This window comes from Mus caroli, unplaced genomic scaffold (genome assembly GCF_978045245.1).
Source record: "Mus caroli unplaced genomic scaffold, Mus_caroli_1 scaffold_5, whole genome shotgun sequence".
Classification (NCBI taxonomy): domain Eukaryota; kingdom Metazoa; phylum Chordata; class Mammalia; order Rodentia; family Muridae; genus Mus; species Mus caroli.
In genome coordinates, this window is record NW_028227260.1 from 22,564,252 (window position 1) to 22,587,576 (window position 23,325).

The 23,325-nt window shown below is 35.5% G+C and overlaps 1 protein-coding gene across 3 annotated transcripts; it reads left to right on the forward strand.

Annotated features, from left to right (window-relative positions):
- The first annotated feature begins 9 nt into the window (after nt 1-9).
- Nucleotides 10-23,063, forward strand: Il13ra2 (interleukin 13 receptor subunit alpha 2). Of its 3 annotated transcripts, none has more exons than XM_021153905.3 (10): nt 10-88; nt 5,849-5,957; nt 7,519-7,670; nt 8,582-8,735; nt 9,267-9,387; nt 15,216-15,400; nt 16,388-16,533; nt 17,847-17,991; nt 21,630-21,745; nt 22,524-23,063. In XM_021153905.3, exons 2-10 carry the CDS (start codon nt 5,882-5,884, stop codon nt 22,578-22,580), a joined length of 1,152 nt encoding a protein of 383 aa, XP_021009564.1. In that variant the 5' UTR covers nt 10-88; nt 5,849-5,881; the 3' UTR covers nt 22,581-23,063. The 3 variants fall into 3 exon arrangements, with proteins under 3 accessions (XP_021009564.1, XP_029329194.1, XP_085693688.1); XM_029473334.2 differs by lacking the exon at nt 10-88 and adding an exon at nt 5,029-5,202; XM_085837562.1 differs by lacking the exons at nt 10-88; nt 21,630-21,745 and adding an exon at nt 5,029-5,202.
- The last annotated feature ends 262 nt before the right edge of the window (nt 23,064-23,325 follow it).

The following is a 23,325-nucleotide window of genomic DNA, read 5'->3' on the forward strand; positions in this document are numbered from 1 at the left end:
GGAGGGAAAGATAGAAAGAGAGAAAGATTGCTTGCTACCCCTGAACAGTGACCTCTCTCAAGACAGTGCTTTGCTCTTCAGGTATAAGGTATATTTAAAAATATTGATGTACTGTTTTTACTAATTATTTTCTAATTTATGCCTTATCAAAAATGTAAAGCCATAATTTTTAGTGGACTGCTGTTAAAAATGTTTTGTTGGCTTGTTGGTGGGATTATAAAATAATAAAGCTCTGATTTGGCCAAATTCATGACAAATTTTGAATTGTATAAGCAGTGTACAGATTCTGCAATGTGTGAGGTAATTGCAAAATGTATGCTTTCAATGTAGATATTGCCATGGAATCTCAAATGCAGATTCTGTAGCTTTGATAAGACTTTAGGATATTTGCTTGCTAGATGAACTCAAGGAACCGTATCAGAAACCATCTAAACGAGAAATAAATGATTTGATAAGATTTATTGAACATATTCTGTTCAACATATTCTGTAAATGTCAGCAAACATTGGTATCAGCATGCAATATTAGCAGGGATGTAAATATAATATTGTTATTATATAACTGAGTGTTTTAATGATGTTAAAATAGATATCCTACCTGTACTTAATTTATATATAATCACTTTAACCATTCTGCATATACATACATTCATTATGTTTTATGTTTGGTATAAAATTATTTACATACTTTAATTGGTGTCAACCATGATAATTTGTCTAGTTCAAAGTTCTTTGTTTTAATATATGTGAAATCAGATTAAGAAATACTTATGCTCTTATCTATGTAGGTCAGGATATTTACATGTTATTATCAAAACTATGTTTGACTCACCACTAGTTCAGGGGCTGATTGCAGTATTAGTGAGGCATGAATCAATCTCGTCACACTGTTAGGTGTCCTAACCTGGCAACTTCCTTTCTGATTATGATGCTGAGTCATGGCCATACTCTAGAAGCTATGAATAGTTTACACTGTTGGATGTTGTCCTTGAAAGATTAGTTTTCCAAAAATGTGGTGCTCTTGAGTCACACCCTAAAACCATGGCTAGAAACATTGAAGATCACCTGATGCTGGGAACAATATCCTAGGGATATCTCTATGAGAGACAATTGACCATCTCTAAGGCGGGTTGGAAGACTGTTCTATATATAAAAGGTGCAAGCATGGGATTAAGAATTAGATCAACATCTTCACTTGTTAAGCCTGTATGACCATCAAGAATGTACTTTTTCTAAACTTCAAATGCCTCATTTGTAATATTGAGATAATAAAATTAACTATCAGCACTTGAGATATTTAAGTATGGTAATCTATATGAAGTTTCTGGAACAGAAATTAACTCTTGGTAAGTGCCAAATAAACTATAGTAACTAGTTTGATTTTCTAAGGTCAAAATAATCCAAATTGTTTTTTTTTTTCATTTCATCTTCAAATCACAATTGATCAAGAAATCACAGTCCCCTCCCCCTCTTTCTTCCTTTTCTTATACTAATATTTTCTTCTTCTCAAGGCCCATTTTTGGCTTATATTTTTAAATGCTTTAAAATGTGAATAGATGCCGGGTGCGGTGGTGCACGCCTTTGATCCCAGCACTCGGGAAGCAGAGGCAGGCAGATTTCTGAGTTCGAGGCCAGCCTGGTCTACAAAGTGAGTCCCAGGACAGCCAGGACTATACAGTGAAACCCTGTCTCGAAAAAAAAAATGTGAATAGAGCATATAAATTTTTATAACTCTAATTCTTTTTTATCCGGAAACAGTCTCAATAAACCAGCTACTTATTGGCAATATCAAATTCCATTTGTCAGCTTATGATAAATAATTATTTATTTCAGCAACTTAATCGCTTTTCTTGTAAGTAAATACAATGAAAAAATCTATGGTAATTTTAGATAGTTCAGACAAAGGTACTTATTGTTACCAACATAGAAAAGGGATATTTTCTTTTATCCACAAAGACACCACATTATATATTACTAACTTAGAATAATGGTTCTCAAGCTGGGGGTCAAAAGTCCATTTCACAGAGGTTGCCTAAGACTATTGAAAAAAAAAAAACCCAGATATTTACATTAGTATTCACAACAGTAGCAAAATTGCAGATATGAAGTAGCAACGAAAATAATTTTATGGTTGGGGGTTACCACAGCATTGGGAACTGTATTATATATAGGGCTCCAGAAATAGGAATGTTTAGAACAAATGGCTTCTTTCCTCATTCATTTTCTATAGATTTTTCGCATCTCTGAGGCCTTAAAACAGTCACATCTTTTACCTTTTTATGACACTGATACTACAAACCTATTGGCTAAACTACTGGAAGCTCACCAAGTACATGAAATTATTATTATTGTTAAATATTGATAAAGACAGAACAATTGATCAACAGTGGTACTTGAAACTGGAGATTAATTATGAGTGCCTAGTTATCAACACTGGCATATAAAATCTTCATTTGTAGTGGGGCCAATATATAGATATAAGAAAGTTATTTTGAAGATTTGACTAGTGGCAAGATCCTTGTAAGTGAGACTCTTTCATGTCTATAGAGCAATTCATTATTTCCATATTCCTTGCACCATATGCAATCTGATTTTTATCAGCATGAAATCCCAGTCAGGCTTGTATTATTAACTCCATTTCATACATGGAAGACATAGTTGTGTCTAAGCCTACTAGATTAAACACCAGTAACACATATGTGGAAATTTATATTAGTAAACGTCTCAGCTATAAATTTATTACTCTCCCAAAATAATGTTGTCAGCCTTTAAACTCCCATGTCATTATTAGGAATGTGCCTGAGAAGTCATTTACCACCACCCATAACCTTGATTGTGACTTGGAGAATCTTTGTCCTGGCCCTCTGGCTATTTCAGGAACACCTATCTTAAGTTTTTCAGTGTTCTTTATTATCTGGCAGGAAGGAAAACAGTAGAGATTCAATTTAGTGTCTAATGTGGAAAGGAGGACAAAGAGGTCTTGTGATAACTGCCTGTGATAATACATTTCTTGAGAAACCATATTATTGGTAAGTACCTGGATCTTTTCCAATAATGCAAGGATTATCCAGCCAATTCTTGTGTGTGTCTGGAACTTTTCCAATAATGCAAGGATTATCCAGCCAATTCTTGTGTGGGTGTGCAAGTACATGCATGAGTGACGCTGTGTGTGTGTGTGTGTGTGTGTGTGTGTGTGTGTGTGTGTGTGTGTGGTTGCTGGAAAGGGAACTAAGAGCTTTGCTCATACCAGGGAACAGTTTCAGCCTCAGCCTCAGCCTTAGGTAAACCTTAGAGAGAAGGGGTTTTGTTGTTATTATTTTGAAGAAGTGGAGAAGAGAAAAGAGACTTTCTTTCCAATGGGAGACTGTGTCAGTACTAGTGTTACATAAAATAAAGTGGGTAGAAACAAGAAGTTGCCTTTCTTATTGCTCTTAGGCATGGAAAACACCTAGTATTGTTTGCTATCCAAGGCACTGGCTCTACATTATTTAGATTTAAATCCCTGCTTCATCGTTTACATTCTGTGTGACCTGAGGCATGTTGTTTTACTTCTATGTGTCTCAGCCTCTTGTTTCTAAGGTGTCATAAAAATAGTATACATGGCCAAAGAGAATTTTAAATATAGAGTTAAATAGTTTATAAAGTGAATAGTGCTCAGGATTCATTGTAGGAGATTATTATTATTATTATTACAGATATTATGATTTGCTGTTTGGTTTTTGTGTGAGATAAAATAGTTATTAGGCTATTAGCATGTGAAACATTATAAACAAAAAGTCCCCTATACTCAATGCATTTTTATAGATTATTTTCTCTGTTATAAATATGATAATAGAAGTAAATGGTAAGGTAGCTGACTAGGGTAGAGACAGTAGGTTGCAGAAAATCTGGTATGAAAAAGCTTTTTTGATGTTTAATAATTTTTTATTATTAGATATTTTCTTTATCACCATTTCAAATTTTATTCCCTTTCCTCATTTCCCCTCTGAAAACCTCCGTAACCCATCCCCCCTCTCCCTGATCACTAACTCATCCACTTCCACTTCTCTGTACTGGCGTCCCCCTACACTGGGGCATTGACCCTTAACAAGACCAAGGGCCTCTCCTCCCATTGATGTCCCACAAGGCTATTCTCTGCTACATATGCGGCTGGAGCTTTGATTTCCTCTTTGGTTGGTGGTTTAGTCCCTGGGAGCTCTGAGGGTACTGCTTGGCTCACATTGTTGTTCCTCCTATGGGGCTGCAAACTCCTTTAGTTCCTTCAATCCTTTCTCTAGTTCCTTCATTGGAGACCCTGTGCTCAGTCAGTCCAATGCATGACTGTGAGCATCCACTTCTGTATTTGACAAGCACTGGCAGAGCCTCACAGGAGACAGCTATATCAGGTTCCTGTCAGGAAGCTCTTGTTGTCATCCACAATAGTGTCTGGGTTTGGTGAATATATATGGGATGGGTCTCCAGGTGTAATAGTCACTGGATGGTCTTTCCTTCAGTTTCTTCTCCACACTTTCTTTCCGTATCTCCCCTCCATGGGTATTTTGATCCCCTTCTAAGAAGGACAGAAGTATCCACACTGTGGTCTTCCTTATTCTTGGCTTCATGTGGTCTTTGAATTATATCTGAAGATGTGACTATTTGTATAAGACTGGCGAAATGGGGAGATGGGCTCTTATTGAGCAATTCACAATAGTTAATGGTATTTGGGAAGAATGTATCATTTTCATTGATAATGTAGACACTGATAAGTTGTCGATACTCCAGTAAAAATAATCTCCCCACTAGCTTCTTTATACAGCACTAATTAAACTCAGTGGGTCATAAGCAGAATATAGAAGGGGGTGTTGTTGAGAAATAGTGTTTCATCTGGAGCAAGGGAGGCTGGAGAGGGTAATGAGGGAGAAAATGACTAAAATTTATTGTTATGCTTGTATAAAACTCTCAAATAATTTAAAAAGGAAAAATACTTTAAAAATGAAGTATCTATTTGTAGTGGTTAATCTTTAGATTTTGATCATTAAACAGTGTTCTTCAAATCTAAAAGAGACCACCTTATGTCCTGTGGCAATGCAATGCTGCTACCAGTTTAAAGAGAAAAGAGAAGCTCTGGTTTTCCCACAGAAGAATCACTTGTCTTGTGAGTGGTGTGCACACTGTGATGGAGACAGGATGCCTGGATATGAACTTTGATGACAATATCAATGGAGTAAGAGTTGTAATGAGGACATTGGATGGAAGAGGGAAGAAGTGAAAAAACACTTAAAAGCTAGGAGGAGGAAATGATATTTACTTATAGGAAAAATGGTCAAATCCAGGATAGCTCTGAATAGACAATGATGACTTCATCATTATAAAGTACAAGGACAAAGTTCTTAGTTTTCTGGGGTGTTCATGTAGACTTTTAAATTATTTTTACAAGTTAGATTACTTTCAAATACTACTTTTTCTTAGAAAATAGTATACTTCAGTAGGTTTTATTTGCATTTAGAACATATGGTTCTTATGAATACAGGGATGTCCAAATTTCTTCTCAGGGATAGTCTGCTGGATTTGATTTCAGACAGAAGGCTTCTTAAAGTCATTATATCCAGGTCAGAGTCTCAGTAAGTGTGTATGGAGGAGTGTTTCCAGCTTTCTTTATGTGGGTTAGTCTTGATCTTAGGGGACCAGAATCCTCGTGTTGCATTTGCCTTGACTCTAAGGTTAATTTCCATTTCCACAGCTCAAGGGGCACAGTTTTCCTGTCTTTCTAGAAAGTACACAGATAGTTCCCAGAAATATTATCTATTATGTTTACCCACATGATTATTTGAAGTACAATAAATCCCCACTGTTGTCTTCTCTCTTTTCAGAGTAGAGCTTTCAGCACACTAAATCCTGGAGAAATGGCTTTTGTGCATACCACATGCTTGTGTTTCATTCTTCTTTGTACAATAACAGGCTATTCTTTGGAGATAAAAGGTAAATTAATAAATTTAATTTTAATGAAGTAATCTTAAAAGATATGAACCGTGTTTTCAGTATATATCATAAAAGTGTAAAACTTGTAGATAACATCAGTAATATTACCAGCATGTAAAAAAATATATGTTCTTCATAGCTACTCATATGGATAGGTAAGGTAACTAATGATCATATTTTCGTGGCTTAAATGCTACATCATAAAATAATTACCAGACTTCTTGTATAGGATATTTTGAGGAAATAACTTAAGTATTTGAAATTATATATTCCTATCATAACTTGAATCTTTTCTTATTATTCTTACTTTTATGACAATCAGAGAAAGCAGAAAATGGAAGTTAAACACTTCAGTGTATACTTCAATACAAATAATTATGAGTTTTTCAGTGTCTGATGAACACTTAGTTTGACATGGATTTCTAACTTCAAGGAAGAAAACAACAAATTTGATGTGTCATTTTCACTGGGGAGACTCTCTAGGCTCAGATATGGAGTCCCTGGGCAAGTTGTATGAAAATGAACAACATTCATCACAGAGAATTAGTCAAGGGCTAACATGATGGTAATATTGTAGTGCTACTAGATGTGTTACTTAATGTGTAGGAAAGGCTTGGTTTTTCAAACTCTGGAGACAGATCTGAACTTCACTGAGCTGTAGATTTAATTATCTCCACCGACTACTCACAAGCCATGCCTGTACTCCAAATTCTTAAGGTTCTTTGCTTTTGCTTTTCCTGTATCCATTCACAATTTTTATGCTGATCATAACATAATACTGAGTGAGTATTGAGTGGTTCTTTTTACTAGAGACATTTATATAACCTTTATTTATATAATATTACACAAATTCTGGTGTACATGTCCACTGACAATTCTCCATGGCAAGTGTACAGCCTTAGTTCCTAAAGAGACAAAGATCACATTTTCCTCATGTGCTTTTTAAAAAAAGGACAGTTACACAGAAATATTATGGACTTCAAATTTATTAATATACAAAAACATCTTCCTTGGTTTTTATTGTGCCTGCTGGTAATGGTTGTTTTTGTTTCTTTGGTTGTTTTGTTTTGTTTTGTTTTTGAGACAAGGTTTCATTGCATAATAAAACTGGGCTCACTTTGTAGACCAGGGTGACCTTGAACATACAGCGATCTTTCTACCTATTCACCCTGAGTAATCATCTCTCTCTCCTAATGTAGCATTTTGAGATTACTTTAGTATATCCACAAAGTTATGAAACCACTACTGCCATAAAATTCCAGAATACTTTCATTCTCTGATGGAGAGACCCTGTGCCCCTGGTGACCACTAATCTACTGTCTTCACATACACGTGGTTTTATGAGACAGCTTCCCTGTATATAGAATATGATTTCAAGGCTTTTCCAGTTACAGCCTCTTATCAGTGCTGTATTCATTTTTCTAGTAAAATATTATCCCACTGTATAGATGTGCTAGAACTTTACCCAGTAACCAGGTGATGGGCATTTGGAAATTATTCACATTCAACAGTCTTCCTCATAAAATACAGGAAAAATATAAATACTCTCCTTCCATTTCAGTTAATCCTCCTCAGGATTTTGAAATATTGGATCCTGGATTACTTGGTTATCTCTATTTGCAATGGAAACCTCCTGTGGTTATAGAAAAATTTAAGGGCTGTACACTAGAATATGAGTTAAAATACCGAAATGTTGATAGCGACAGCTGGAAGGTAAGGAAAGCTTGATTTGTGATGTCAGAGTGATCTGATCATTAGGTGTTTCTTTGTGACCACTGACTTCACTATCCATTACTTTGTGTGCCTTAACAGTTCTAGTTCTTATATGAAGAGCTGCCATGTAAGCTTCTGTGCACTATTTTGACCTCATTCAATATTAAGACTAAGAAAACTAGAACTCAGAGAATATGAACTTGAAGAACATTTGTGCATTTTGCTGTATTTTATTCTTTCTTCTTTTACTAGATTATTTTCTATAATTCTAACAAAATCCTCAATGTAAAGTTAAATCTTTGCATACACATCACAGAACACAGCATTGTTCTTTACATGGATGACAAGATCTCAATGAAATGAATTATTAGCTATTTATAAAGTCAACTAATGTGTTCATTTGGAGCTCTGTAACAAAAGGTATACCATTAGCTCTGTAATTCAGCTGGGGAATATTAATGAGCAATTAAAGCCTAATATTTATTGAAAAACATTTTAGACAAGATACACTGCTGGGTTACAGAAATATAAGACTCTCTCATATATTATTTTTTCATCTTTCAAATACTTAGAAATTGTCCACTTTTCTCCAGGTGCCTCTTAGACTTTTTTATTTTATGGGATTCTTGAAGGTTTTATAGTATATCTGAAATGACAAATCTTTGGCCATGCAATACCCATGTCTGAAAATGATCCATTTAACTCCAAATTAAGAGCTCATGTTCCTATCACAGAGTCTTTTCCTTTGCTAAATGTCTTCTGTTTTGTTTTGAATGACCTAATTGAATAATACCATATACAAAGGTTACTATTGACAGAACTATATCTGGGGTAGTATATCGAATCTTAGATATTAATTGTTATGTTCCATGTATTTCTAAAATGGACTGTTTCATCTTTTTATCAAACAGACTATAATTACTAGGAATCTAATTTACAAGGATGGGTTTGATCTTAATAAAGGCATTGAAGGAAAGATACGTACGTATTTGTCAGAGCATTGTACAAATGGATCAGAAGTACAAAGTCCATGGACAGAAGCTTCTTATGGGATATCAGATGAAGGTTAAGACGTTTCTTTTTCACATTTGATATTATCAGAAAAAATCCATGTAGAGAATAAGTTCCCTAACCTTTTTGATGAATGAATCATATAGATGATTTTATGCACAGTAAATCCTGTGACAATCAGACATAAATAGAATCTTTCTTAGTTTAAGTGAGTTGAATTTTTAACTCATTAAATCAACAAACTAAAACAAACAAACAAACTAAGTCTACATCTTATTGGTAGAGTCCTCAGTAAGGAGTTATATTACTAAATGGGGATGGGAATTTGCTCAATTCTTGAGAGCATCTTAGAATAATTAATTTAATACTTTGACATGAACTACAGTAAATAAGCCCTCAATCCTTTTCAGGTTTGCCTATACTCCTTACAGTGAAGTGATTTCTGGTAGCTTCCTTTTGCAATCTTTCTCATTATGCTGATTGCCAAATGAATTAGCAGAGCCAAAGGAAATACCATTGCATAGTGATTGCATAGATGATCTGTCACCATGTCTCTCAGGTATTCACAGCTCATTCATTTCATAGGAAGTTTGGAAACTAAAATTCAGGACATGAAGTGTATATATTATAACTGGCAGTATTTGGTCTGCTCTTGGAAACCTGGCAAGACAGTACATTCTGATACCAACTATACCATGTTTTTCTGGTAAGTATTTTTATACTTAAAATCTTTCATTGGGCAAACATCTGTCAGGATTAGTCCAGAGTACAAGCAACTATATCTCTATTGAATTCCAACCATTTTCTTAACCAGAGTCACATGTATGATGATAATTAATCATAATTATGTGGGAATCTCAAGTTGAGCATATAGCAAGGTATTCCGTGACTATTTCTATACAGGATGAAGTATTTCATCCTACAGATATCTGGGTTTATTGTTTTAAAAGTTTGAATATTTTTTATACACTTAGCTTTTTATAAAGCAGTAATCTGTTAAAGTGGATCTTCTTGCTGTTTTTTAATTAACTGTTAGTGAAGCTTTAAAAACAGAACCTTTTAAAGATTTTATTTTCTATGCACATTTAATACATTCTAGGCACAATCACCCCTCCCCTCCTTTATTTTCTTTTCTCCTTCTCAACAAGCCCTATCCGACTATCTTGTCTTTTTGTTTTGTTTTAATTCTCATGTTGTGGTCAGCTGAATTTAACTAGGGCTTGTGTGGGCATGCATGTGGCACATGGGTGGTGGACCAGCGAAAACATAACCCTCCCCCTCACCCTCCCTGCCCCCCGTCAGCAGCCAGTTCCTTAATTGCTTTATGGTAATACAATCACCCACCACATTCTGACATTCTTTTGCTAAGTTGCACATCTGGTTTTCATTTCCTTTCTCTATTGTAAGAGTCTTCCTTTAGACTCCCCTCATTCCTCACTTGGACATCTGCCATGACCTCCCAAATGGTGGCTGCTCAGATTGTACCATTTTTTCTTTTCTGCTCATTTCTGCATCCTGGAGCTACCTTTGTCTTCCTTGTCTTTTCATATAGCATCTCCTGACCATATACCCCCAGTACCTGCATATTATACCCAGGATCAAATCAGGTTGCATTTCAAGTTTTCACCTCACTGTATCACTACCTTTCCAGAACTATAGCTTGTTATGGCCAGGATCAGTATGCTACTCTATAGATCCATCTTTACATTTCTTTTCCTTATCCATGTCTTGACTTTTGTGCATTTTTCAATCTGGAATGGCCTCTGCCTCACTTGGTTACCAATTCTTTTTCATCCTTCTAGGCCCATGTGATGTCTAAATTCATTGACTCTGCTGATCATGCCAGTTTCTGTTCATCTTTGCTACTGAACTTTTTATAGCACTTGCTTTTTTGTTTGGATGATACTCAAACTTATCTCATATTTTGTCTCCTCAAGTTTTTTGTTTTTTTGTTTGTTTGTTTGTTTTTTCTTAAGATTGGTGGATGTGAATCAATTCTCACATTTCTCTTAACTAATCACAGAAGGCCGTACTCATAATAGATTAATACTAATCATTAAATGAATAAAACCAAGGATGGCAACATGGATAAATGGAAAAATCAGAGATTGTACGTTTACCAAAGAAAGACAAAGCAAGATAAGCCAAGCTTGTAGTATTTGTGAACTTTCAGCCCACACTCTGATTGCATCTTTTAAAAGAAAAACACAATATATAAATGATTGGGCATAAAGGATTAGTGCTTTTGAGAACTGGGCTCTAAACCCTGCTCTGGCAACATGTAGCTAGGGAGCCTTGAGCAAACAGTTTCCTCTTAAGGGAATGTTTCACTTTCCATATCTTAAATTGAATGGACAAATTTCTAAATTTTTGGTAATTAAATCAATAAATATTAAACATTTGTTAAATGAGAAACACTGCTCTAGTTTAAAAAAAAAACACAGCAAAGAAGAGAGGAAGCCACTCTTCACAGTGTCCCTTCATGTTTAAGATAACTTATCCTCCCTTAGTAAAATGGGGAGAAATAAAAATTAACATTTCACAGAGTGTATGTCATTTTTCACAGACACAAAGTCACACAGTCAATTTTTGTAAACCTAAACAACTGTTCGGCATATTGATGTATACCTGTCATCCCAGAATTTGGGCGGCTAATGTATAACAATCATGAATTTGACACCAGACCACTGGGCTACATAGTAAGTTCCAGGATAGTGTATAGTGAAATCCTATGTCAAAGAATAATGAATAAACAAAGTCAATCATGGATATCGAGTTTCCTGCACTGCAAGCAGGCAACTTTCCCAAAGACTAAAATTTTTAAACACTTCCCTAAATTAGGGCACTTGGTAGAAACTACATTTAGTAGAGTTTAGATATTTTCACTAGCTCCTTATCAGCTGCTATGCTGGTCTCATTTTAGAAGGGATTTTCGGCTGCTTTTAAAGCCAAAATTACATTTTACATTGCAAGCTAATATTTTTTTGGCGGGGGATAAGTCAGGAATTATTGATTTAAGAATCAGTTGTTAACAAGCCCTTTCATCCCAGCTATATCACCCATACAAAGTTAACTTTATTTTTTTTTAATTAGGTATTTATTTCATTTACATTTCCAATGCTGTCCCACAAGTCCCCCACATGCTCCCCCCCACCCCCCACCCCTACCCACTCCCACTTCTTGGCCCTAGCGTTCCCCTGTACTGAGGCATATAAAGTTTGCACGACCAATGGGCCTCTCTTTCCACTGATGGATGCTATGGTAAAATCTCTTGCTTAAGGTAAAGGGAAAAGTACAGGTTACTTGATAAAAGTTACACTGCACTTTGCTTTGTTCATTTCACTTCTTCCTCTAGTCATGGGTTTTCAGGCTCATATCATAGTGCTATAATATCAGAGGATTTCTTTTTATTTTAGTAAACTTGAGAAAATTATATATCTGCTTTTACATCTTATTTCTTTTGTCTTTCTTTTTTTTTTTCGATCAAAGCTCAATTTTACTATTTCCAGACACTCAGTTATAAAGGAAGGGGGAGGGAACCCGATTTCCCGCCAAGTAATTCAGGGTCCTGTAGCAAGATGAACACGTGTGTGCCTCCAAGCAGCAAAGAGGCAGGGTCCAGCAGTAGGCGTGGCAGGACGAATGAGCAGGAAGCTCCACCCTTGAGCAAGCAGGTTCAAGCAGGTGGGGGAAGGGAAACCACATCTCCTCCCATTAGTTAACAAAAAAATAAAAAAAAAGAAAAGGCTGGCCTGAGGCAGAAAAATTATCTATGTTCAATAGTTCTGCCTGAGTTCTTAGGGCTAAAGAAAAAACCTGTTTCCATGGGATTCCCTAACTTTTCTAATGGTAAACTGTATCTGGCTAAGACTGTCCTTATTATCCTAGTAAACCACTAACAGAATAGCGCTGAACTGTAGGTTCTGACTTTATAATGCTAATTAGTGCTGAATAGGTAACTTCCTGGTTGCATTTTAAGTAGGGCGTTGGAACCCTGGCTAAAGAATAACACTGAGTTGATATTCGTCCGCAATTTTGGATGACAGGCAGGGAAACAGGGAGAAGGGGCAAGACCGGCTGGCTCCTTAGTACAAGGCCAATTGCTTTTTTATTTGGGTGGGAGGTAGTGAAGGGCTTGCCCTTTCGACAGTATGGTCTCCAACCTCTCTCCCCCCTATAAATTAAGTTTAATAAGGCAACGCTTAACTGAGGTGATCAAATGATTTTCTCATCCGTAGATGAGTGGGCCTTTAACCTTGGCTTGGGTGGACATTGACCGGATTCCTCCCGTGGGTTTTATAACGACCCACATCTGTGGCTCTTGGTATCTTTTGGGGAGGGGAGGCAGAGCCTTAGGTATTTTTGGTTTTTAGCTGGAATCAGATACCAACCTCCTTTAAATCAGGTGTGTCACACAGGGAACTCAAAAACGGTCAAGCTGGACCTTCCCCCGCAGTAATCTTCTGCGCCACGCGGTAGCCATACTGTATTCGTATGATCACGAATCAGTACACGCAGGTCTGAGTCCTGCGCGGTCTCTAGTGGAGACTTGTCAACCTCAGATTTAGCAAGGCCTAGACAAGAATTATGTCATTAGTAACACCACGAATTGTGGCTAAAATAGGAGCTGGAAGTCTTTCCTCCTCATCCCTGTTATTCCCTTAGCCTGAGGAACTAAGGACACCTTGCAGTAACAGCAAGGGTGAAAAGCCAGAGGCCAGCTAAGGGACTAAGCCTGTCTATCAAAATAAGAACTAATTTCTGTAAATATTAGAAATTTCTACTTCCCTAGCTCTCTTGGTAAATCTAAATTCTATCTCAGACTGAAAGCCACGTGCTGGAATGTCCTTGGAAGGAAGATAACAGTCGCCACCTGCGTGCTCTTGGGGGAGGGGTAGGCACGCCTGCAGGTCCAGCCAGAGAACGTAGATTGACCTACTTGAAAAAAAGAAAGAGATCTAGACAATGAGAGAGTAGCAATGTAAATTTTCTTTTTGGAGAAGTCAAGGTACTTTATTCAGTTGCAAATTGTAAGGCTAAGGCTAGTCTCAGCCCTCCTGTGGGGGAGCTGGCTCAGAGAGTAGCAGGAAAACAGCTTTTCTGGGAGCTTCAGTTTCCAGCTGAATTTTAAGCAAAAGAGGAATTTTAGTTCTCAAGGTGATACTTATAAGAAGATTTGGAATGTGTGTTCATCTGACTAATTAATTTCTCTGGCAGCCACTGTGCTCTATCTTTATCTTTTGAAAAAACACAAACCGAGCCCCTTCCCCAGATTAGAACCGGATCCTTTCATTTGTTAGTTAGGGGGTCTTTCCAATTTTATCAATGGATAAGAATTAGAAGTAACTGGATGCCAGTGGCGATCCGCTGCAGACTGACCTTTAATATCAGTTTGCAAAAAGTTTAGGACAAATAAGGTGAAGGCAAGATGAGCCTTTGGTGACCTTGGGGGATATGCTCTGAATTAACTTTGCTAGGTAATTTAGAATATAGGAATCTCTAATAATTGGACTGAATATTAGACCAGTATAAGATTGAGTTAGAATGGCTGGTCACACTGAAGAAAAGTGAAAAATCATTATGACTCTATTAAATGACTAATTTTACTAAGTCTGAATATACAGTCTCTGATGTACTATTGTCATAAAGTTAAAAGGCTAGAAGCTAGTCTAAACTGGAAAAATGACAAGCAAGGATGGATCTAAAACATGAACTTAATCTTTTAGTCCTTTTAATTAGGACACTGAGTTAACTTACCTGTCAGCTTGGCACACGAATTACTAATATGCTTCTGTAGCGTTCTGTGGAGAGAACATGTTTTTCCCTTTCCTAATAAGGTAGCTGTTTTAGGATCAATCTATAAGCCAATAAGTAGACCCTTTTAAGATACTAAAAAGCATTTATTAATCTTATTTCTACTCAAATTGTTTTCTTTGTCAAATGTTACCAAGGCTACCTAAGTATTAGCAATCTTTAATTCACAAATGTTGATGAGTCATCAAAAAGTAAATAGATGGATAATACTTGAGTTCCTTTGAGAATTTATGAAGATTAGCAATAAACTGAAGCTACATGATGTTAACTATTCCTGTTTTTCCTGCTGTTGAATATATAGATCTTATTGTTGCATGTAGCAAATAGTAGGTGCACTAAAGCATAAAATGCTGTTAAATTATTCTTTTTTTGTGTTATCCATTTTATAACTTAACTTTCTCTATTTATTTGAGAATGTTGTACATGTGTAGCATATTTACATCATTTCTACCTCTCTCTCCTCCCTCCAACTGGTCTTGTAACATCTCATTTCCACTCAAATTCATGACATCTTTTAAAAATAATTATTGTTATATGTATATGTACATATATATGTATATATGAGTATGTGTGTTTATATGTATATGTATAATCTACTGAATCAATATACTGTGCTCATATGTGCATTTCATATAATATAATAACATGATTTAAAACTGAGCACCAAGATTAAAAAAAAAATGCTACTAAACAATTCCTAAACTGCTTCTTGTGTTGTAGGTATGAGGGCTTGGATCATGCCTTACAGTGTGCTGATTACCTCCAGGATAATGAAAAAAATGTTGGATGCAAACTGTCCAACTTGGACTCATCAGACTATAAAGATTTTTTTATCTGTGTTAATGGATCTTCAAAGTTGGAACCCATCAGATCCAGCTATACAGTTTTTCAGCTTCAAAATATAGGTGACATGAGCAAATGAAGTCAACTTAAAACTTGCTGATTTTCCTCTAGGCTATTTCTAAGTGAGCAGAAGATGCAAGAGAAGAGAGTGAGATTGATTAAAGCGATGGTAGTGCAAACCCAGAAGCAAAAGGCAATCCACAGACTCTATTAATCATGGCATCCAATGATAAATGATTGAGAACCAAAACATTTTTATTTCTTCAGAATTTGTATTTTTATTTCTACCAGTTATAAGTGTGAAAGTTTCTATAATCAGGCAGAACTGGTGCAATGCCAGATATATAGTGACCACAACATATGTGTTACTTAGAAAACAGTCACAATAGTAGCTGTAGTAAAAGTGGTTTGGTTGTTTCTAAAGTTGTAAAAATGGGATAATGATTGCAATGACTTAGGCTTCTTATTTTTTTCTCTTGACCTTAAATATTTATCAGTGTAGGCTTTATCAAAAACAAACGAACAAAAATTAGTTTCCCATGCTGGATGATGGTGGCACATGTTGTTAAATTCAAAACTTGGAAGGCAGAAGCCGGTGGACCTCTTGAATCCAAGGCCAGCCTGGTCTACAAAGCAATTTCTAGGACAGCCAAGGCTACACAGAGAAATTCTGTCTCCAAATACACAATGCGCACATGCGCGCACTTGCACACACACACACACACACACACACACACTCACAGTCACAGAGAGAGACAGAGAGAGAGAGAGAGAGAGAGAGAGAGAGAGAGAGAGAGAGAGAGAGAGAGAGAGAGAGAGAGGCAGAGAGACAGAGACAGAGAGAGGGGGTGAGTTTCTCAAATAACACATTTTTTTAAGAAGTCCACCTTGATTGGCAAGCAACTGGTTTTCAGTCACATTATGAGAATAATCTTGACCCATGTAGTTTGTCTCTGAAAGTTTTGCTTATGGAGTGTCCCAAGCTTTAGATGAAGGATGCTGCTAACTTAGCAACTTTCATATTGAAATAGTTTCCTTCTGCTTTTCAGTTAAACCATTGCCACCAGAATTCCTTCATATTAGTGTGGAGAATTCCATTGACATTAGAATGAAATGGAGCACACCTGGAGGACCCATTCCACCAAGGTGTTACACTTATGAAATTGTGATCCGAGAAGACGATATTTCCTGGGAGGTATGGATATTGTACTTATTTGCCAAAATCATAAATATAACTTTTTAAAATGTAATAGGATACTGGATAATCAAAATCTGTTGCTGTTCAAAAAAGAGTTAGACCATGATAATTATTTCAGTTTATTTTCCAGAAGGCCAAATCCAGTGGACAAAGGAAATATATGTATATTTAAACAAAAGTCTAATTAGTTACACCAATTTTAATGTTGCAAATACAGTCTAGTCACTTGTTTTCAATTTGTGTTAATAAATGAAATATCTCAAGGAAATTGAAATAGATTGCATGAACTCCAATAAGACTCAAACAAAACACAGACACATACACACACACATACACACACAAACCACTTCTTTAAGTACAATCATGAGGTCAAAATTAAGAGTCCTCAGGTATACTAGACATTTTCTAGAGAAGAAAGGATTGTAAAGAAAGTGATCATTGTGAGACTCCAAATCTCAATGATATGGTGATTTCTTTTACCCCACCTTGGTATACCTCGTTTTATTTATTTCCAGTTTAGAAATTGGTAGAGACAAGAAGGTGAACTACTAGTTTTCAATGACTCAATTCATATACAGGTGAGAAAAATGCTTACTGATTAAGTATAGATGGCCCAGGCTGGTTAATTGACTTGGCAGTCAGTTTAAAATAGATTCAAAATCTGATTGCCAGTCTACTTAAGTTTATACTATTTATTTTCAAGGCTCTGTAGATAAGTTAAATAAATAAAAAGCAATAATTACATATTAGAAGACTTCTGCAGCATTTTAAAGTGTAAACCTGAAGTAATTTCTTTAGGATTTTTTTCCCTTGTGATCCCTGTGAGAACATCTGAGTATCTTGTGGTAGTCTTATATATGAAGTGGTAGTTTTGTGTCAGTTCATGAGCATTATTACATGAGACTTTAAAGGTTAATCAGACCAAAAAGAGGAGGGGGTGCACTTTCAGGATGAATATTTTGGTTTCCATAAAATCAACATTCAGTAATTCCCATATAACTTTTTCCCATTTATAGAACCTAGGATATCTGACACTAATATGGATATTGTGGACACTAAACTATGTAGAGTTGTGACTTATTGCACATGATGTTTCTTATTACAAGTAATCTATAAAAGAACAAAAGATAAAGTTAAATACAGAGAAGTAGTGGAAGAAAATGCCTTTAAAAATCAGTGTAGAGTAGTGGACTTTTCTAGTAACTCAATACTGTTGTTTTATGTCCCAAAACATTTTGAAGCAGAGAGATGAAATCATTGCTGTTGTACTGAGTTCAAATAAACACACCATAGTTTTCCTTGGCTTTCAGTCTGCCACAGACAAAAATGATATGAAGTTGAAGAAGAGAGCAAATGAAAGTGAAGATCTATGCTTTTTTGTAAGATGTAAGGTCAATATATATTGTGCAGATGATGGAATTTGGAGCGAATGGAGTGAAGAGGAATGTTGGGAAGGTATGCACTATAAGGATGAGAACTAAGTAACTGGGGCTATTGGGTAGCAAAATGTATTTCTTCTCAGTGCAGTTGTAAATTGGAGATCAAATAATCTTGTGCATCTGTAAATGGAGAAAAAGTAAGTACTTCAATCGAAGATAGGCTTACTGGAAATCTAACATTCATTTGGAACTAGATATCTTGTTCTGTTTTAATGTAATATTTTTGTTTGTCTTTTATAAGCATTTCATAGTTCTTAGGGCAAAGCCCAGAGTCCATTTTAATCAATATTTTTTTGTGCTTTCAATTTTCACTAGAACAGAATTTTTAAGAAGGAGATACAGCTGGCTCCAAGTGTCTTAACAATACTTACTGATCATTTTTCAAATTGACATGTTGTCCTGGTTTCATGTCTGTTGCTGTGATAAAATATTCTATCCAAAAATAACTTAGGGAGGAAGGACTTACTTAGCTCAGGATTCCTGGTTATATACAGTCTATCACAGTAAAGCGGTTTAGATGGAAGAAATTCCAAACTGCTCCTCATATATACACTAAAGAGCAGAAAGCAATGAGTGCATTCACATTGCCACTGGTCAGGCCCCTGTCTCCTTTTCATTTAGTCCAGGGCCTATCCCGTGGAATAGTGCATCCAGACTCAATAATTTCCCTTGGCCGTTTCTTGCCACACCAGCACCATGCAACAACCCCCACCCAGTGGTCAGCTGCCACAACACCCAGCAACCAGGTAGAAACAAAACTCTAGAAATTTATAATTAATTAGTCAGATTTATATATCAATAAATTTTCAATTCACAAGATGCCCATACAATAATATCAGGGACAACTGATAATGATACAGGCTGCCCACCTATATTAGACAAGTTGCCCCAATTATTCTATCCCTATATGATAACACATCTACCTGTGGCTATTTAAAACCATGCGGATTCTGAATCATTTTGTTCATTGGCCTCCATCTTACTTTCTCCTCTCTACCTGTCTGTCTGTCTCCATCTCTGCCACTCTTTGCTCTGCCTCCCTTTTCCCCTATCCAATCACTGGCTTCTTGTTGTATAAATAATTAAATTAATTGGACAGGGAAAATCCTATTACAGGTATTCTCACCTCAGTTAACCCAAACAACAGAGTGCCTCACAGGCATGCCCATGGGCCATCCTGCTCTAGACAGTCTCTCATCTAGCCCCTCTTCTAAGATGATTCTATAGCATGTCGAGCTGATAATGAAAACTAACCATGTCAGAATTTGTATTTAGTTAAAGCCATTACTTTCTGTACGAATGGAAAGTGATTTATGATAAGAATGTTTTCAGATTTCATAATGATCCAAACATAAAGGCCTAGAAGGTGGCACATAGTATGATTTAATTCAGAATATATTTATATCACTATAAATTATTTGATAATTATTCAAAATTAAAGAAAATTCCATTCAGCACTGCTTATGCTGTTATTTATATATGGATGTAAGTGTAAACACTTACACATGCTTCTACTATAGTGGAATGGTGTCTCTACGTCCCTCTACCTACAGCAAAAACATTGTTCAATTTTGTTTATTAAATACTTTTAAAGTACTTACCATGTATCAGATTGCAGAGATTATATATTCAGCAGTATTTATTACTCTTGTCAAGTCTTTGTTATTCCCAAGTTGGGAAAAATTAATAATAACCAAAGAAAATATATTATACAACCTGTAGAGAATACGGATGAAGATAGTATTGGTAAGCAAGAGTTCAAGCAAGAGATATATGTATAAAGAGAAAAAATAATTTTACTCGTTTTACATTTTTTACTTTTGAAGCCACTTTTGGAAATCTGGAAAATACTTGTGTGTGTGTGTGTGTGTGTGTGTGTGTTGAGTTATATTTTGTCAGTAGTACAAAAATTGTATAAAGTGGTTATATTGATTTCTTTACTTATCAGTAAAGAAATTTTTCTTATTTCTTTATATTATCATAACATACATTTCTTTGCATTACACATAATCTCATCAGTAATGTAGGGTACTGAGAGTTCTTTTTCCTTGACAGGTATCTCCTGGTAGAGTGATAACTTAGACCTACAATTTAAGAACAAAGATTTTCTGGCATTGCTTATACTTTTAGATGATTAGGTTACATTTATTTTGGGGTATTTCAAGTTATAGAAAAATAGGACAATTGCACATGCACACACACAAACACACTTAGTTTAAGCAACACATATCTACTTTTCTACAATTCTTGAGAAACTGAATGAAAAATCTGAGCTCAGTTCACTGACCACGTTCCGGTGCTCAGAATCGTCCTTTGTTAGTTTTAATATTTTTTGTCTTTTTTCCATCTGATTTGGCATAGTTTATTACAATTAGTATACACACAAAATCATATAAACTCCATAAAGTAAATGGTTTTTTTGAAAAATTTATTGGGTATATTTTGATTGTATTAACCCCCTCTACTCCTCCCATAACCACTCTTCCACCCTTACCTTTCTACTACTCCAAATTTGAGTTGGCATTGTCAGCTTTCTTTAATAACGACCCCTGTTCATTTGACCATATTCCAGGTCAGGACCCATTTCCATGAGCAACTGGGTAACACAAACTGAACTTGATGGGGGAAATAAGTAGAACAGTAATGTTTCTGCATTGTAGGAATCGTCTAGATTAGAGAACACAAACAGAGTATCAGGAAATGAACTGTCTGTCTTGCTATTGTTAATTCTGCATGTCAGGAGACTTATACTGTCTGTTACTTCTCCAGAAATTACCCCTGTAAATCTTTGCTATGTTAAGCATTTGAATTTGGCTCAAAATTTTCTATGACAAACTAAGATCCCAAGGGAATAAGACAAAGGCAAATTGAAATGGGAGGTAGATGTATAGGTCTAGCTCTAAAATTTAACATGCTGTGTGTTATTCCAAAAAAAAAAAAAAAAAATCTGAGCTACTTGACTTGGAAAAGTTTTCTATAGTTTAAGTGTATCTACTGACTGTTATTTCTATGGAGAAGTAACATTAACACATCATGCCTTGGTCAGGTCTTCTTTGGATGCTTGAATTCTTGCCTAATATGCTCAAGGCCTGGTGTTCAATCTCTACCAGTACTAAAATAAGGGGAAAACCCTACAAAAAAAAAGCAGAAAAGAGAAGCTACATCTAAAATATCAAACAGCAGCATAATGTCTTGTCACTTAATTCAGCCTCTAAGGCTTCAACAAATCTTAGATGGTGACCTTGTAAGGTCAGCTTCATTAGCATTGTGTGTATTTTTATCATGATACTCATATCTTTATTAAGATAATATCTTATTCTTGAGATTTAAGAGATACATGAGATTTATTTGTTTAATCATTTGACTCATGTACTATGGGTTTTTAATGAGAAATATCACAACATCAAATTTTAAGCAAAATTATATTGTTTTGCGAGTTATTTTTGTAATTGAATTGGGATACATATCACAGTACATCAAAGTAGATTTTCTGTATGCTAAACTCAGAACCAATTGTGGCATCTGTGCATTGACAAGTATGTCAGTTAAATTCCACTACTGCATTATTGACAGTTTACTTATGTATTAAATGTTTCAAGAGTCTTTATAAACCTTTAACATTTCTCTTTTTATTGTTATATTTTTTAATCATAGGTTACACAGGGCCAGACTCAAAGATTATTTTCATAGTACCAGTTTGTCTTTTCTTTATATTCCTTTTGTTACTTCTTTGCCTTATTGTGGAGAAGGAAGAACCTGAACCCACATTGGTAAGCTGTTAAGCTTATGTCAAATAGACATACAGAGTAATACATTTAGAACGCAAAGGCCTGCATTTTATACATTTGTCTGCTCACTATAAGGTACAACTGATACTATACACATTATTGTAATATCATCAGAAAGTAGTCAGTTTGATACTGAAAACCCACATTTTGGAGAGTGGCGGTTAATTCTGTCAAAATAGGAGAAAAATACCTAAGAACATGAAATACTCCAGATCTTTAGATGAGAAAATTGCACAGTGCACAGACTCCAGGAGACAGATTGGGAGGGGAGAAAGTGACATAGGTGGCAGGGACCAAAAACATCTGGTCACATAGATTTATAGCTAAAATGAGAGAGAAATAAATGTATGCACACTTTACCATTCAGCTTTCCTTCTCCATTCTTACCTAGTCCAGGGTACAAGTCAAGGGAGTGGTGCTACTCAGAGTGGGTTGGATCTTCCAATATCAGTTAATGTAATTAAGATTATTCCTCACATATGTAACCACAGGTTCACATGACCTGGAAATTCCCTCATTGAAATCCCCTTCCCAGATGACTTAGAATTGTGTCAAGTTGACACTTAAAACTAGCCATGGCATAGGCTCTAAGGGAACACTGTTTGGTGAAAAACATCTTAATACTGTGTTTTGTATAGATAGAATATGGGCTGTCCATGGAATGTTTCTCTTCTTTGCTTGTTAAAATTTTAAATTGTTAGTACTAGTGAAATTGTATTATTAATTATTTGCTAGTGACAGAGTTCTTTTTGGATTTCAGAGCCTCCATGTGGATCTGAACAAAGAAGTGTGTGCTTATGAAGATACCCTCTGTTAAACCACCATTTTCTTGACATAGAGCCAGCCATCAGGAGTCATATTAAACTCAATTTCTCTTAAAATTTCAAATACATCTTCTTGAAAATCAGTGTTTGTCCTAATAGTGTTGGGTTTTTGACTAAAGTGATGGATATATATCTCAAGTTGGCTTAGTGTGTGATAGTCCTGAATCAGCCTTTCAAGACATTACACATGTGTGATATCATGGTTAACTTCAATAAATTTAGGTAGACTTTATGGTGCACAGACCTTTAGCAGACAGTAAATTTACTATATTCTAGTAATTGCTTTGTTTCCTCATAAATCTGTGGCGAAAGATCTATATATAGATACATCAAGAGATGGGTCATACTTTATTCAACATTGTATTAATAAGATAATATGATTTTTCAATTTAAACTAACCTATCGAGATATAGCCAAGTCTTGAAAAATGAGACTTAATGGTTTTGTGGATGGTTCTTTTAAACTGAAATTTTGGGTGAAAGTACACATCATGAGTAAGTATGAAGGATGCTTTGAATACATTCCCAGTTCTGCGAGTATCACATTTTAAAAAATAAAAAGTTGCTATAAGGTTGAAAATTATGACATGACTGAGGACTATACTTGAAAAGTTCAGAACTCATATACATCATGGTAAGAACCCTTTGTTATTTTAAAGGTAGCCTTTCTTTTAAAATATTAGTATGTGTCTATATGTACTCATATATATTAATGATCTTATGTGGAGGTCCAAGGACA

What these genes read in the sequence shown, in the direction of transcription:
- Il13ra2 (XM_029473334.2), top strand. Translation starts at nt 5,155, where the DNA reads ATGGAGACAGGATGCCTGGATATGAACTTTGATGACAATATCAATGGA. An exon ending in TTATGGGATATCAGATGAAG is followed by an intron (nt 8,736 to 9,266) that starts GTTAAGACGTTT and finishes TTCATTTCATAG; the next exon opens with GAAGTTTGGAAACTAAAATT. An exon ending in TGAAGAGGAATGTTGGGAAG is followed by an intron (nt 17,992 to 21,629) that starts GTATGCACTATA and finishes TTTTAATCATAG; the next exon opens with GTTACACAGGGCCAGACTCA.